Below are 15,188 nucleotides of genomic sequence, written 5' to 3' on the forward strand. Positions count from 1 at the left end.
AAAATGGGTAGCACTCATTAAGTACTTTTGCTGTGTACTAAAGTATGATGTCTCCAATAAAAGCGCTTGTGAGACTGCATTATAAACTGAGGTACTTTTTTTGTGGAACGCAACTCTTATTTAGAAAAACAACCAGGGGCGCCTGGGTGGCTTAGTCGGTTAAGTGTCTGACTTTCGCTTCGGTCATGATCTCGCGGTTCGTGGGTTCCAGCCCCACGTCGGGCTCTGTGCTGACTGCCAGCTCAGAGCCTGGAGCCTGTTTCCGTCTGTGACTCCCTCTCTCTCTGACCCTCCCCTGCTCACGTTGTCTCTCTCTCTCTCTCTCTCTTAGTAATTTAAAAAAAAAAAAAAAAAATTAGAAAAACAACCAGAAGTCCAGCTGGTTATTCAGGCTTGAGTATGGGACAGGCCTTACGAAAAATAACAAAAGGAGCCTGTTACCTCAAAGAAAACAATTGACGGTGTTGCCAGTGATACTGTCATATCATAGAAGTATTATCATCTGGAGTACACAACTTCTGACATTAATTACAAAAGATACAAAGGTAATGGAATGTTTCTTAATATGGGTTGAGGTTTACAAGACTGTGTTCACTGCAAACCTAAATCACTGAAAATTCATCAAGCCAAATATTTAGGATTTGTGCACTTCTCTGTAATACTTCTATAAGCCCTTAAAACACATATATCTCCCTGACAAGACGAGCAGGATTTATGCCTTTATGGTCACATTCTTAGCACTTGGTTGGTTCATAGTAGCTATAGGAGGGGATATTGCAGGGTGAATGGCTAAGTGATGCTTAAAGCTGTACACCTTTCTAGGGGTCTTTCCCACATCTCTCAAATAACTTTACTCTGGTAGAGGGCTACCTCAACACTAAGTTTTCACACTTACTTCCCTACTTACTTTGTCCTATGAACTCGATGTGGTTATTAATATATTTAATACATTTCTCAGGCTGTTTATTGACAATAGGATCATCTTCCAAGTTGCTAGAGACCCTCTAAATTTATCAGAATTAACATTTATTGGCATTCACAATGAATAGAACAGTCTATTTGCCTACAATATAACAGTTCAATAAGTATTGATTTTTCAAACAAGAGAATTTATTGTACTTTATACAGTCAGGGTAAATAAATATCTAGAGCAATTTATAAGTTCCCTAAAGAACAATCTTATGTGCTATTCATAACATTCTTTAGTACTCTTTTCTTCTGTTACAATTATCAAACTATTTTAACAATTTAGAATGCCAACAATCTAGCACGAGGCCTGCCTAACAATGCATATGGAATAGAAGATTTCATTACAGTTGAATTCTAAAAGTAGTGGAATTCTAACCAAATCCATGTCAGCAACCAAGGAAAACTGGTAACCACTTTGGCTTTTATTGTATATATCTTAATATTTTGTTCAGGTGGTTACTTTTTAGTTGAAATAAAAACTCAGTAGTTTGAGACAAAAATCACAATGTTTTGAGTTAAAATGTGTGTAAGCACTGTATTTTATATTTAGGCACATTGTCAAAAAGGTGCACATATGGTCAGCAAGGAACACGTGTGCTTATTTTTTATTTAGTTTTTCCAGTAAGCCCACTGCAACAGGAAAAACTATGCTTTTATCCTCCATTTTCCAAATCAAAGTATTTTAAATTATATACCTAAATATACCCCAGTCCAAACATACATGAACACATCTCAGAAGTATTGTATCTCAAAGGTTGATTTCTACCCTATTACCAGTTTATAGTTATGTTGTATGAGGAGTTTCATTCATCTTGTCAGGAGAATTCACAATGAATATAAGATTTCTGCTGTGTACGAGGAGATGAGGAGATGGACTAGAATTAAGGGGGAAAAATTTAAACAACACACCATTTGTTTTTCATTCCAAGGGTGTTAGTCCAAGCATAGACGCATGGAGTCCTACATCTAGCCACAGTCCACCAAGCATTCATTCACTGTGAATGGTAAAACTACAAGGTCAAAAAGCAGAGACTGAAGGGGTGGGGCGGGAGGGTAACAGCACAGGACTTTTTGTATAAAATCATTTAAAACTCTGAAAAACTACAAAAGCATCTCAAGAGAAAATGTAATCAAAATAAAAGCAATGGAATTTATTTCAGTGAAATTATTTTAAATTAGATATATTAAGCTCCCATATCCCCCAACCTGGTAGAAAATTTCCTCTCAGTGAGAAATCATTTATTTTAATGGCAAAATTTTTACATATCAGTAAAATCTGTTATATTTAAAACTATGTATACAGTACATTTCTGGCAAAAACCTTATACATCTTTCAGTTGTCAAGACAAAGTAAAAATATGGTTGCATAAATCACAAAAAATATAAATTGCTGAAAAGATAATAAAAAAAGATTAAAAATCATTTGCATTGACGCCCTTATATCTTCAGTTAGTAAGAATTTGCAAACCACAATAAATTTTTGAAAATTCTGACACAACCTTGACATAGTCAACCAAAAGTTGTCATTTCAAATATCCCAGCTTAAAAAAGAATTTGCTGCAATAATCTGTGCGTTTATCATACTATTTGTACAAGTGCAATATTTAAATATCTTCAAAATAAAACTCAGCAACTAAAAAGACTCACAATAACTTAACAAGAAGCAAAGTTTACAAAATTAACAATTTTTAGAAGGTCCTATTTAATTGGTTCCTCCTTTCGAATCCCCCCTTCCCCACAACAGCTTATAGAGACATTCTGACGATGTCTTAGTTCTATGTACAAATCTGCAACTTTAAAAATACAGTCTTCTGTTCTTAACATCAGGAACATAATGCTGCATTTAGAGACCCTACATTAAATCAATATCCCCAAAACACAGGGCCACATACAAGTTATACAGTTTTTAACTTAGTAAGTTGCACTCCTATTATTTTATACAGCTTTCAGATTCTAAGTTGAATAGATAAATCCCAGACAGAAAGAAGCAAGACTTTTCTTTTGAATTCAGTGCATGTTTGTAGGGGTGCTGGAACCAAATCTACAACTACAGTTAACTGTGCAAGTTATCAAGACACTTGAGTACATAACTGTCCAGTTACATAGGTGGTTACTGGATTTGCCACAAACAGTCCTATAATACAAAGGTATTAAATGAGAAATAAGACCACTCTTCTGCAATGGAAAAATGATTGATACCAAAAAAATCAATACCTTGAAGTTAAAATAGTATAAGGCAATTATGGGTGATATAGTACTTTTTATTTTTTATTAGCATACACAGGACACCAATTTTAACTGAGGTGACTTTAAATCTTCATTTACAACTATTATGGAATGCTACTAGGAAGAAGGAAGAAGCAAGGAAAAGAAAATATAGAGATCTGACAAAAATTAATGATGCATCTTTAGGCAGTTCCCATAATGCTACTTTTTAAAAATTGATTAAAATCCAAAACAAATGTGACCATTTAGATGAACTGATTTATTCCATATTTATTGAAATAATAATGTCCTCTGTGGCAATGTTTAAATTTTCACTGAATCCTGATTTGAAATAACCAGCTATAAAAAAAATTTGGAAAACAACCAGGGAAACCTAAATATGTGTGATTAGATGACATTAGAGAATTACTAATCTTATAATAGTATTACGGTTTTTTAGGAAAATGTTATTATTTTTATGAGATGCTTAAAGTGTTGAGGGTGATAAGTATGTCAGCAACATCGAAACATTTCAAGGAGAAAAAAACCACATATATATATATATATACATACACACACACACACACACACACACACATGTACAACTATATCTGTATACACATAGATATAAAGCAAATATGACAGAAGGTTAACCAGTGTTGAAGCTAAGTGGTAGATACACATGTGACCACCTTAGAGCCTTTCCATTTTTCTGTTCTTAAAAATGTTCATGATAAAATTTGGGAGAAAAAATCTTATCTGAGCGTTTAAATGGTAAGAAATAATTTTGTGTGCTAAATCAATCTGAAAGATACATAATTGAATGACTAGAAATTTTTGTATACATTCAATACTGACGGACATGAGCAGCAGAATTTGTGAGATTGACAAAAACATGATTTATTTATAATATATGCAACTCAGCTCTTCTGACAAAGAAATTTATGTACAGAATATAGTGAGACAAATTGTAAAACTTAACTTCGTGCCTAGAGTATCTGAATATATAAGTTCTGTGTGTTTTGGACTTACCAAGCTAAAGAAAAAATTTTAATTATGTCTAATTTAATCCTCGATGTGCTTACCATATACTAAAAAATATTAAGGGAAGAAATATGAAAGAGCCATCCAGCCTGTCATTCCTGGAAGATACTTGCTGTTTCAGAAGTTCAGGAGCCCCCCCAAAACAAATAACCTATAAAGGTCTCTGGGGGTTCTAGACAAATATTTATTGAATAAATTTCTGAAGCAGTTATAGAACACATGAACTTATAATAATATATGAAGGCCTTTATGGTAAATTAATATTCTACAAAGCCCTGTATACACTAAATATAAAATAGCCAAAAATCAAGTGAGCCTGAGAGACCTATAAATTCACTGTGAAAATTACATTATGCTATATGCCTACTGAACAATGAACAAAATTATCTTAATTCATTTTTGCACATTAGATTTTTAACTATTAATCATGTTCCAATTCCTGTGCAAACTGCATTCCAAAAGGCCAATCCTCAGTTATAATTATGTATAACTTGATTATAAATGGAAGCATTTGGCTATGATTTTTTATGCATGCTTATTGCTATCAAAGAAATAAGCAAAGTTTTAGGTTTACTGTGCAAGAATTTTAATTAGATTTGCACACATTTCAAAAAATTCTATTGTGTGACTTCCGGGTCTTGGAGTTAATTCAACAGGAGAAGAGTCAAGTGAGGTCACGGATGAGGTAAGTGAAGCTTCTGAGGATTTTCCTTGAGCGTCAGCGTCTGATTCATTCCTTTGGCAAGAGCGATAGTTGCTAACTGATCCTGATCTCTGTGGAGTAGCAGTCCCTGATTTGGCTTCAGTAATTTCATCTGGTAAAAAAAATTTCAATTTATTATAAGCTATGACACCTCATAATTTTTATGTTTTTAAGTTTTGTTTATTTATTTTGAGAGAAGAAGGGCGAGGGTATGAGCGAGGGAAGGGAGAAGGGGCAGAGAGAGAGGGAGAGAGAATCCCAAGTAGGCCCCATGCTGCCAGTGCAGAGCCCAACATAGGGCTCAGTCTCACAAACCGTGAGATCATGACCTGAGCAGAAAGCAGGAGTTGGACGCTTAACCGACTGATCCACCCAGGCATGCCCCCTCCCCCCATCAAAAGTTGAACAGTATTTAATTTGCTTCTTTGAATGAGAGCACTGACCAGCTATCAAGAGCATGTTTATTTTGAAAACTTTCTAAAATAGAGGTGATGAATCTGTGTTAAACCATTTGTCTTTTTTACATACAACATGTATTCTCCTGATGGCTAATCAACATTGGATACAGTACATAGCTACTTATCAGTACATAGCTACTCATCAGACTTACACTCCAAAATTAATAGCCCAATAAACTAATAACATGGGGCTCAGTAAACATCCTTCCCTAGCGAAATAAATTCCTCTCTCTATATTAAAATCAAGGAATAAATGCACTTAAAAGTTGGAAATCTTGGAAAGCACCTCATCCAATGCTTCATTCTATTGATAAGAAAACATAACTCCCAAAACAGAGAGAACAGGGAGGTAATTCTAGAACCTCCTTCTCCTGTCATTTCACTGCTTTTCACTCTCCTACTTTCTCTTCATATTTAAGATCTCATGAAATGATTCCAATAAACAAATTAAGAAAAAACTAAAGTTGAAAACACAGTACAAAAACCGTCAATGTTCATTCAACTGGCAAACCCAGGGGCTAATAAACCTAAGGTTATAAATTTGATCCAAATACAATGAGAAATATAAAACCCATTCCATATCTCAAACTGCATTAGTATGTGTTCGCATATAAACATCATCTGGACAGAGAGATAAACAGACAAACAGCTCTGGCCAGTACATCACAGCTCAAACCTGTGTCTTTCTGACACTAAGTAGGTACTATTCTTTTGTTTATAAAGAAGACAAAAAATTCATAGGTAAATATAATAATTCCATAGGATCTTAGATAAACAAAAGTGGTAACAGATCTTAACTGATTTGGCCAATGAAGAACTGCTAAAAACTTGTACTTAATTTGGGGCGCCCAGGTGACTTAGTCGGTTAAGCGTCCGACTTTCGCTTAGGTCATGATCTCACGGTGCGTGGGTTCGAGCCCCACGTCGGGCTCTGTGCTGACTGCCAGCTCAGAGCCTGGAGCCTGTTTCAGTCTGTGACTCCCTCTCTCTCTGACCCTCCCCTGCTCACGCTGTCTCTCTCTCTCTCCTAGAAATAAATAAAAATATTTAAAAAAAAAAAAAAAAAAACTTGTACTTAATTAAAGGCTCTGTTTGTGAGAGAACATTTATATATACAGCTATGCTCTTAAAATGCTGCGATAAAGTATTTACTTAAATTAGGAATCAGGTGTGTTCTGTCAGGCTTTTTAATAGCGTTAAATTAGTTTCAAGACTGCATGCATATGGGAAATCTGAATTAATATAAACTTCAAACCATGTTACAGTATCATACCATTTACTAAAAGTCCATTATAGTCTACTCATACATACATTGGCATAAAGATATTTTTCCCATTTAAAAATAAAAATAAAGCAATCTCTATCAAAATAATACCACAATTGTTTACTAAGCTAGAACAAACAATCCTAAAAAATCCTAAAAAAAAAAATCTTTTTCTTCCTGAAAAAGGAAACCAAATCTGGAGGCATCACAATTCTGGACTCCAAGCTGTATTACAAAGCTGTAATCATCAAGACAGTATGGTATTGGCACAAGATCAATGGAATAGAATAGAGAGTCCAGAAATGGACCCACAAACGTATTGCCAACTAATCTTTGACAAAGCAGGAAAGAATATCCAACGGAAAAAAGACAGTCTCTTCAGCAAATGGCATTGGGAAAACTGGACAGCAATATTCAGGAGAAATGAACCCAAACCACTTTCTTACACCATACACAAAAATAAACTCAAAATGGATGAAAGACCGAAACAAAAGACAGGAAGCTATCAAAATCCTAGAGGAGAAAACAGGCAACAACCTCTTTGACCTCAGCAACAGCAACTTCTTATTTGACCTGTCTCCCGAGGCCAAAGGAGAACTATTGGGAACCTCATCAAGATAAAAAGCTTCTGTACAACAAAAGAAACAATCAGCAAAATTAAAAGGCAACTGACAGAATGGGAGAAAATATTTGCAAATGACATATCAGATAAAGTGTTAGTATCCAAAAATAAGATAAAAAAACTTATCAAACTCAACACCCAAAAAATAACCCAGTGAAGGAATGGGCAAAAGACATGAATAGACACTTCTCCAAAGAAGACATCCAGATGGTTAACAGACACATGAAAATATGCTCACCCTCACTCATCGTCAGGGATATACAAATCAAAAACTATAATGTGATACCACCTCACACCTGTCAGAATGGCTAAAATTAACAACTCAGGCAACAATAGATGTTGACAAGGATGCAGAGAAAAGGGCACCCTTTTGCACTGCTGGTGGAAAAGCAAATTGGTGCAGCCACTTTGGAAAAGAGTACGGAAGTTCCTTAAAAAATCAAAAATAGAACTACCCTATGACCCAGCAACTGCACTACTAGGTATTTATCCAAGGGATACAGGAGTGCTGATTCGAAGGGGCACATGCACCCCAATGTTTAGAGCAGCACTACTGGCTACAGCCAAAGTTTTGAAAAAGCCCAAAGGTCCAGTGACTGATGAATGGATAAAGCAGATGTATATACAATGGAATATTACTCAGCAATCAAAAAGGATGAAATCTTGCCATTTGCAATAATGTGGATGGAACTAGAATGTATTATGCTAAGCAAAATAAGTCAGAGAAAGACATATATTATTTCACTCATACGTGGAATTTAAGACAAAACAGATGAACATAAAGGAAGGGAAGCAAAAATAATATAAAAACAGAAAAAGAGACAAACCATAAGAGACTCTTAAATACAGAGAACAGAGGGTTGGTGGTGGGGTATTAGGTGGGGAAAGGGCTACAAAGGCGTGAGTGGCATTAAGGAAGACACTTGGGATGAGCACTGGGTGTCATATGTAAATGATAAATCACTAAATCCTATTCCTGAAATTATTATTACGCTCTATGTTAACTAACTTGGATTTAAATTTTTTAAAAATAAATAAATAAACAACAATAACAAAAATGTCTGCTTTCTGCAATTAATAATTTACCTCAACTTTATCAATCTAAATAGTTAAGATATTCCGGCAAACTATACCTAATGGTCGTTAATCAGAGATATATTTTCTAAGTATAGGTCTTCATTTTCAAGCTATTAAAACAGTAAACTACTACTTATCATAATTTAATGTTTCTTTAAAAAATATTCAAAGAGGTACTTTTAAGATTTTATACTGAAGTAAATCATTATTTTGATGACCAATTAAAATACCTAACTTTAAAAGTCTGAATATTTCAATTTGATCATCAGGTTGTCTCTGATTGTTTAAGACTGTAGGTAAACAGACATGCACAGCAATCTGAAACTCAGGTTAACAATGTCACTTCTAACTAATTATAATCATTGCCTATAACATTATCTTTAGTCCCAGGAAACCCTATATTGTGCATTCATATAAAAGTGATCTATTATTTAAGAACACTTTATTGAGAGGTAGATAAAATTGGAATCATGTAACTCTCACAAAACTAATAAAGGATGCACATCTCTGGTATGTCTCTAGCAACAGGCTGGAAGCAAAAGGCTGGATGAGAGGAGAAAAATACCGTTAAGTCCCTTACCTGTCCGAAACATTTCTCTCTCAGTCCCCTGTAAGAAACCTTACTTGACAATTTCTTGTCCTATGAGCTACTAATCAAATCTATTCGCATTGCGTTATCAATCAACTCTGAAAGGTAATAACTGTACTCTAATTCTTAAACGAAAAGTTAAAAATATATTAAATATCAGATATAAAAAATATTTAATAAAAAGTCCATTTATTTCTAAATAAAATATTTTATCTTACCAAAATGAACCCCACCAAAAAACAGAAATGTGGCAGAAACTATCATTTTAGGATCAGACTGCATCTGGCTTTAAGGTAATCTTAAAAGGACAATACACTATAAGATGACAACAAACATAAGATTCATAAATGCTGACATCACAGAGGCACAAAATCTCACATTTTATATTCTTTTGCTATTGAATTACTAGGAACACAAGAAGCTTTGAAAGAATCAAAGACTAAAAAGCCAAATTAGGTAACAAGGTCTAGTTTATCAACTAAGTTGTTTTGTGGGATGTACATACCATCAATACTACGGAAATCCAGTAAATACGTTCTACTATCCACTTGGTATAACTGTAGACTCATTTTGGAGTATGTACTTGTTACAGGATTCTTCCTTCGAACACGCAAATAATATGGGTTTACAACCTAGTGTGTGGTATGGACAAAAACAAAGTCAAAAGCAGTTCTTCTATAAAACATTTCATAGACTACAGGCTTGCCAAATGTGCCTAAAATCAGAATACCTTTCTTTCTTACCTTCCATTCGTAATCCAGTTGTTTAATTGCTCTACAAACTTCTGCCATGATATCATTTGGTCGACTTTGACTTCTGATTCCCAAATGCCATTTTGCCTTCCTTACACCTTGGTGTTTTGATTTCTGTGGGTTTAATTCATCAAGGGTGTGGCGTGCCCTTGGTGTTTCAGCAACCAAGAATGGTACTCTTTCAGGATGGGGCCGAGTCAAATGGTGATCATCGAGAAAAGAATCAGGTGGGCTTGTTGCCAAGTAAAAATCTTTGGCCTCATTCATGATCCTCCTGTTATCTATTATGAGGTGATAGGCAACTGCCAACGGGTCCTGGTGATTTCTATTATAAAGGCAGCTGAGAACCTCTTCTTCTGAGCATTCAAATTTTTCACATACTTCTTTTAAGGCTTCATCATCAATCATGGTTGAACTATATGATGGATCCTCAGGGAAGAGATATTTTGGAAGATCTTGTTTAAACCATTCATGCTCCCTAAGAGACAATGACAAGGTCAGGAAAAGGATTTTGAATATAGGGGAGACTGTAAGTAACAGCTTGGGGAATTTAGGATATGAATTCATTTTTTATATGAATTTATTTATATACATAGAGCATTTTCATTTTTTTAAACTGAGCCTTTCCTCTTCTGGCTCACATTTCATTGTATATATAGGGGGAAATGTTCCAACCTCCCTCGGATTTTAAGAGGGAGAAAGCAGCGCTGCACTAACTGGAAAAGTAATGTCTACGCTTTTACTTAAAATTTTGGCACAAATGACAATGACAAACAATGACCAACATCAGCTTATTTCTAGTTCAAAGAAGAATATATTCTGTGGCTTCATTATTATATTCTTAATATAATGTTAGGTGAAAAATACAACAAAAACAGACAACTGTCATGCACTGACTGCTTATTCTGTGGTAGATTTTAGGCTAAATACTTCAGATACATTATCTCACCTTATAAACCAACTCTATGAAGACGATAACTTCAAATATAAAAGGATATGTTTGACGTAAACTATGTCAAAAACTGCTAAAACTAAAAACATCATGAAAGGAAAACACCCAAAAGAACAATGATTATCTTCTCGGTGATGGAATTAAAGGTCATTTTCCCTATTTCTGTGTGTGTGTGTTTTCTACGTATTTCAACTGTCACATACTGCATTTAAATTGGGGAGAAAAAACACATAAAACACAAGTAAAAGCACCTTTCACTTAGATATTTTAAATTTTAAAGAATGATTTGTCCTTTTCCACTGGTGGTAAAAGCATGCCCTTCCATATGAAATTTACAAATCCATAATTTCACATGTGATTCAATGTATATTACCCAAAATACTAAAGCATGCCATTGATTAAATTCAAAGTCCTCATTACTTCAGATGAACAAAAGGAAAAAAAAGGAGTAATTCATGAGATCCGAACTCAAAAAGCAACAAACAATTTTACTACTAATAAAAAGCATTAATCCTAATGAGAATGCCTAAAAGTCATATATGAAGCATACTACAGAAAATCTTAAAGAGCCCCTACAAAATTTAACAGCCCATCAGGGTCCTTTTTATTTTACACTAGCTAGTTTTTTTAAGTTTGAAAAGTAATATTCATTGTTACAATTTCAAAAGACAGACACATAAGTGAAAAGTAAAAGCCCTTCCTCCTACTAATCTTCCTTCCCTAAGGTAGCCAGTTTACTGTGCATTTTTAAATACCAAAATAAATGTGCCTATATACTGTATTTCTAACATAAAAATGACATTACATTATACATACTGTCCTGCAAGTTTTTCTTTCACTTATATCATTGAAGCTATTAGATCTGATAATCTCCAAGTTGCATTATTACCTGATATCTTTGATTGTGGCCCTCTTCATGGGATCCACCTGTAGCATATGTTTCAAAAGGCTAATCACAGATGGATTTAAATACTGAGGGGTATAAAAGATCCCATCACATATCTTCTTAAAAAGAGTTGGCACATGATCATCATCAAACGGAAGGGTTCCACATAATAAAGCATAGAGAATAACCCCACTGCTCCATATATCTACCTCTGGACCTGCATACAATCTGTAACAGGAAATACCAATTGGATTAAACAGTCATTAGTAACTTGAGAGTCAGTCAATTAATCAAAAATTTTAAATATGGATACTTTATAAAGAATTATTAGAGTATGGTTTCTATAGTCATTGCTATACACTATACATAAAGATTCTATATAATTCTATCAGCATTATCTTTGAAAACAAAAGTCAAGAATTTTTTTAGGTTAGACTATAGCTAAAATTCTGTTCTTACTCCCTTACCAGGGTCCTCATGATTCCAATTAAGAATGTTCTTTAGTGATAAACTCTAATCCCATTCTCCCCCAATAATCCAAGACTTCCTACCAAGGTAAAAGGGGCCTAAGGCTGTGAAAGAAAACCAAACTGACTGGTTCACAGAAGATTCTAAACTGTATTTGCAATACACTGTAGCCAACTGATTTAGCTACCGCAGACTATTAGCTCAAAGTCTGGATTTGGGGAAAGGATGTCTGTAAATTGATCAAATAAACTGTTAAACTAATCCATAAATAATGCTTTTAATTGAAGTTCCCACTCATCCAGGTCTCACAGAAAGACCTTTCCAAACTGGAAAATCAGACCTCAGAAATGGCAAATCCATATACACATATTTACAATATATTTCTTTTTGTTTATTTAATTAACATTACCCCCATAATTTTTTTCCAAAAGAATTTAGATGGTACAAATGAAATAATTTAAAAACATTTTTTAACATTAAGCTGATCTAAAAAATAATGATGAAGCTTGATAAATCTAAAATTAGATACTTCTGCCTTAATCATAGCCATGACGTTACCCAAATATAATTTCTCTGAGCAGGCCAAACAAGATTATGAAAACAGAGAAAATACTCTACTATTTCTGCATTCTGAATTAGAATGTGAAACATTCAAATAAACATGGTGTGAGTGAAAAGTGATTAAAAGTTAAGTATAGGGGCGCCTGGGTGGCTCAGTTGGTTAAGCATCCGACTTTGGCTCAGGTCATGATCTCACAGTTCATGGGTTCAAGCCTCACACTGGGCTCTGTGCTGATAGCTAGCTTAGAGCCTGGAGCCTGCTTCAGATTCTGTGTCTCCCTCTCTCTCTCTGACTCTCCCATGCTCACACTGTCTCTCTCTCTCTCAGAAGTAAATAAAAAATAACATTAAGAAAAGTTTTTTAAATAATAAAAGATAAATATAAAAACTAGTAACAAACTTAACCATCTGTTTTCAATTTCAGTAGTATAGTGAAAAACAATTACCCTTTGAAAATTAAATTTTCCTATATTCAAAAAGATGCACTGTACAAAGATCTTCATGTTCTCAATGCCAGGGGTCAGTAAATTGAGAGGTTAGAATTCTTATAATACTATAGTCTCTAGAAAATGAAGTCTGATGATTACAAAATGCCTTCTATCTGAAAAATTAAAGGTAGACATTACACTTTTAACTCTTCATCTAAGTAAACCATTTCTATATGTAGGTATTCCTGTATTATGCAAGTTTTTAATGTCTGACCTACCTTTAAAATTTGCTAGTTTTAAACCTTCCATTTCTTCTACCAGGAAAAAAAAGTGAAAAGTATTCTCATCAAACTACATTAATACAATACTGACTTGCAAACTAATATTCTCTTCTATAAATGGAGTTATGAATTCTATAAATTCTTCCTTCTGTTTTATCCTTAAAATATAACACTTTCTGGATAAGAAAAGAATAAGCCCTATATGTCTTTCCTTTCACTAGAATTTAATAAGACACTACCGACAGACAAAATCTAGGAGAAAAAGACCATTACAAATGTATTGGGATGAGAGGGTGTCAAATACTACCTTCCTGAAATTACTTCTGGTGCAGCGTAATTCGGTGAGCCACAACTTGTTCTTAAAAATTCACCATCTGACATCATGTTTGAAAGACCTGAAAATGCACACACACACACACAAAAATCAACCATTCAAGATTTCCCAAGGAAATAAAAATAAAACTCCATTAAACAATAAAACTGGGTTTGCATTAAAGTGATAAATCATCATTATATTCTTTGCTTAAACAAATTCCTAGTCTTTACTGTTCCCAAACATCTTGCCATTATGCCCTAAAATTTGTAATCTATTTCAGCATTTAAAGTTAGTGCATTATTGGGGGGCAGCTGAGTGGCTCAGTCAATTAAGCATCTGACTCTGGATTTCAGCTCAGGTCATGATCTGAGCACTCAGATGCGATCGAGCACACTGGGCTCCAAGCTGAGCGTGGAGGCTGCTTAAGATTCTCGCTCTCTCTGTGCCTCTCCCCAATTCACATGCATACACTCTCTCGCTCCAAATAAATAAACTTCTTAAAAGTAAATAAATGAGTGAACAAATGATTTTGTTCATACAGTTTACCTTCTGGCTTTCAGAGTTTGAATAACTCCCTTCCAGTCTCTTTCCTCTGGCTCCATACTTGATCAAAAGAATGTACTGGAGGAGCACCTGGGTGGCTAAATCAGTTAAGTGTCTGACTCTGGATTTGGGCTCAGGTCATGATCTCACGGGTGTGAGTTCAAGCCCCATGTCGGGCTCTGCACGGGCATCTCATAGCCTGCTTGTAATTCATTCTCTCTCTCTCTCTCTGCCCTCCTCCTCCGCTTATGCTCTCTCTCTCTCTCACTCTCTCAAAATAAATAAACTTTAAGAAAAAAAAAACATTGGAAATAAGGTTGCTAACTTCTTCATAAATAATAGTCTGTATTCAAATGTCTCTAATGCTGCCAATTTACCTACTGTCCTAAACTAAATTTTTTTAATGTTTTATTTATTTTTGAGAGGGAGAGAGACAGCATGAGCAGGGGAGAGTCAGAGAAAGGGAGACACAGAATCTGAAGACAGGCTCCAGACTCTGAGCTAGCTGTCAGCACAGAGCCCAATGCGGGGCTCAAACCCACGAACTGTGAGATCATAACCTGAGCTGAAGTCGGACGCTCAACCAAATGAGCCACCCAGGCGCCCCTAAAACTAAATTTTAAAGACATAAAGTTAAGAAGAGAATTTGTCATCTCTTCTCCTTTCTGTATGCTCACAGGCAAAATGGTGAGGACACACTATTTTGGGGTACTCAGTCCACTGCACAGAAGTAAAAGTTATCTGGAGAATGCTATTGATGTCCATAAACATAATGAATATGTGAAACTATAAAAATTTCCTTACCAAAATCAGCTATCTTTGCATTCATGTGTGCATCAAGCAGGACATTTTCAGGTTTCAAATCTCTATGGACCACCATATGCCTGTGACAGTAATCCACACCAGAAAGGATCTGCTGAAACAGACGCCGACTTTCTTTTTCATCCAGCTAAGAAAAGTAGAGAGGCATTTTAAAGCTGTGCTTTTCAAAAATTTTTCTACCTATAATTCTCCAACCTATAAAACTGTCAAAATGCATGAAACCTTCCATATGAACCTCATCCTGAGAC

At 34.8% G+C, this 15,188-nt stretch overlaps 1 protein-coding gene across 5 annotated transcripts in view; it reads right to left on the reverse strand.

The window, feature by feature from the left end:
- Positions 1–2,099: 2,099 nt before the first annotated feature.
- The window catches only part of PRKAA1 (protein kinase AMP-activated catalytic subunit alpha 1), a 42,419-nt gene continuing 29,330 nt past the window's right edge, over positions 2,100–15,188 (reverse strand). For all 5 annotated transcript variants that reach the window (XM_039244279.1, XM_039244278.1, XM_039244276.1 and 2 more), the window contains 6 exons: positions 14,923–15,067; positions 13,567–13,654; positions 11,525–11,749; positions 9,675–10,161; positions 9,437–9,563; positions 2,100–5,033 (listed from right to left, as the gene is read on the reverse strand). In XM_039244279.1, coding sequence (XP_039100210.1) covers positions 4,789–5,033; positions 9,437–9,563; positions 9,675–10,161; positions 11,525–11,749; positions 13,567–13,654; positions 14,923–15,067 — 1,317 coding nt within the window. In that variant the 3' untranslated portion in view covers positions 2,100–4,788. The remainder of the gene's footprint in view (positions 5,034–9,436; positions 9,564–9,674; positions 10,162–11,524; positions 11,750–13,566; positions 13,655–14,922; positions 15,068–15,188) is intronic.

The sequence above is a fragment of the Hyaena hyaena genome, unplaced genomic scaffold, assembly GCF_003009895.1.
Source record: "Hyaena hyaena isolate Hyena2069 unplaced genomic scaffold, ASM300989v1 scaffold_236, whole genome shotgun sequence".
NCBI lineage: Eukaryota > Metazoa > Chordata > Mammalia > Carnivora > Hyaenidae > Hyaena > Hyaena hyaena.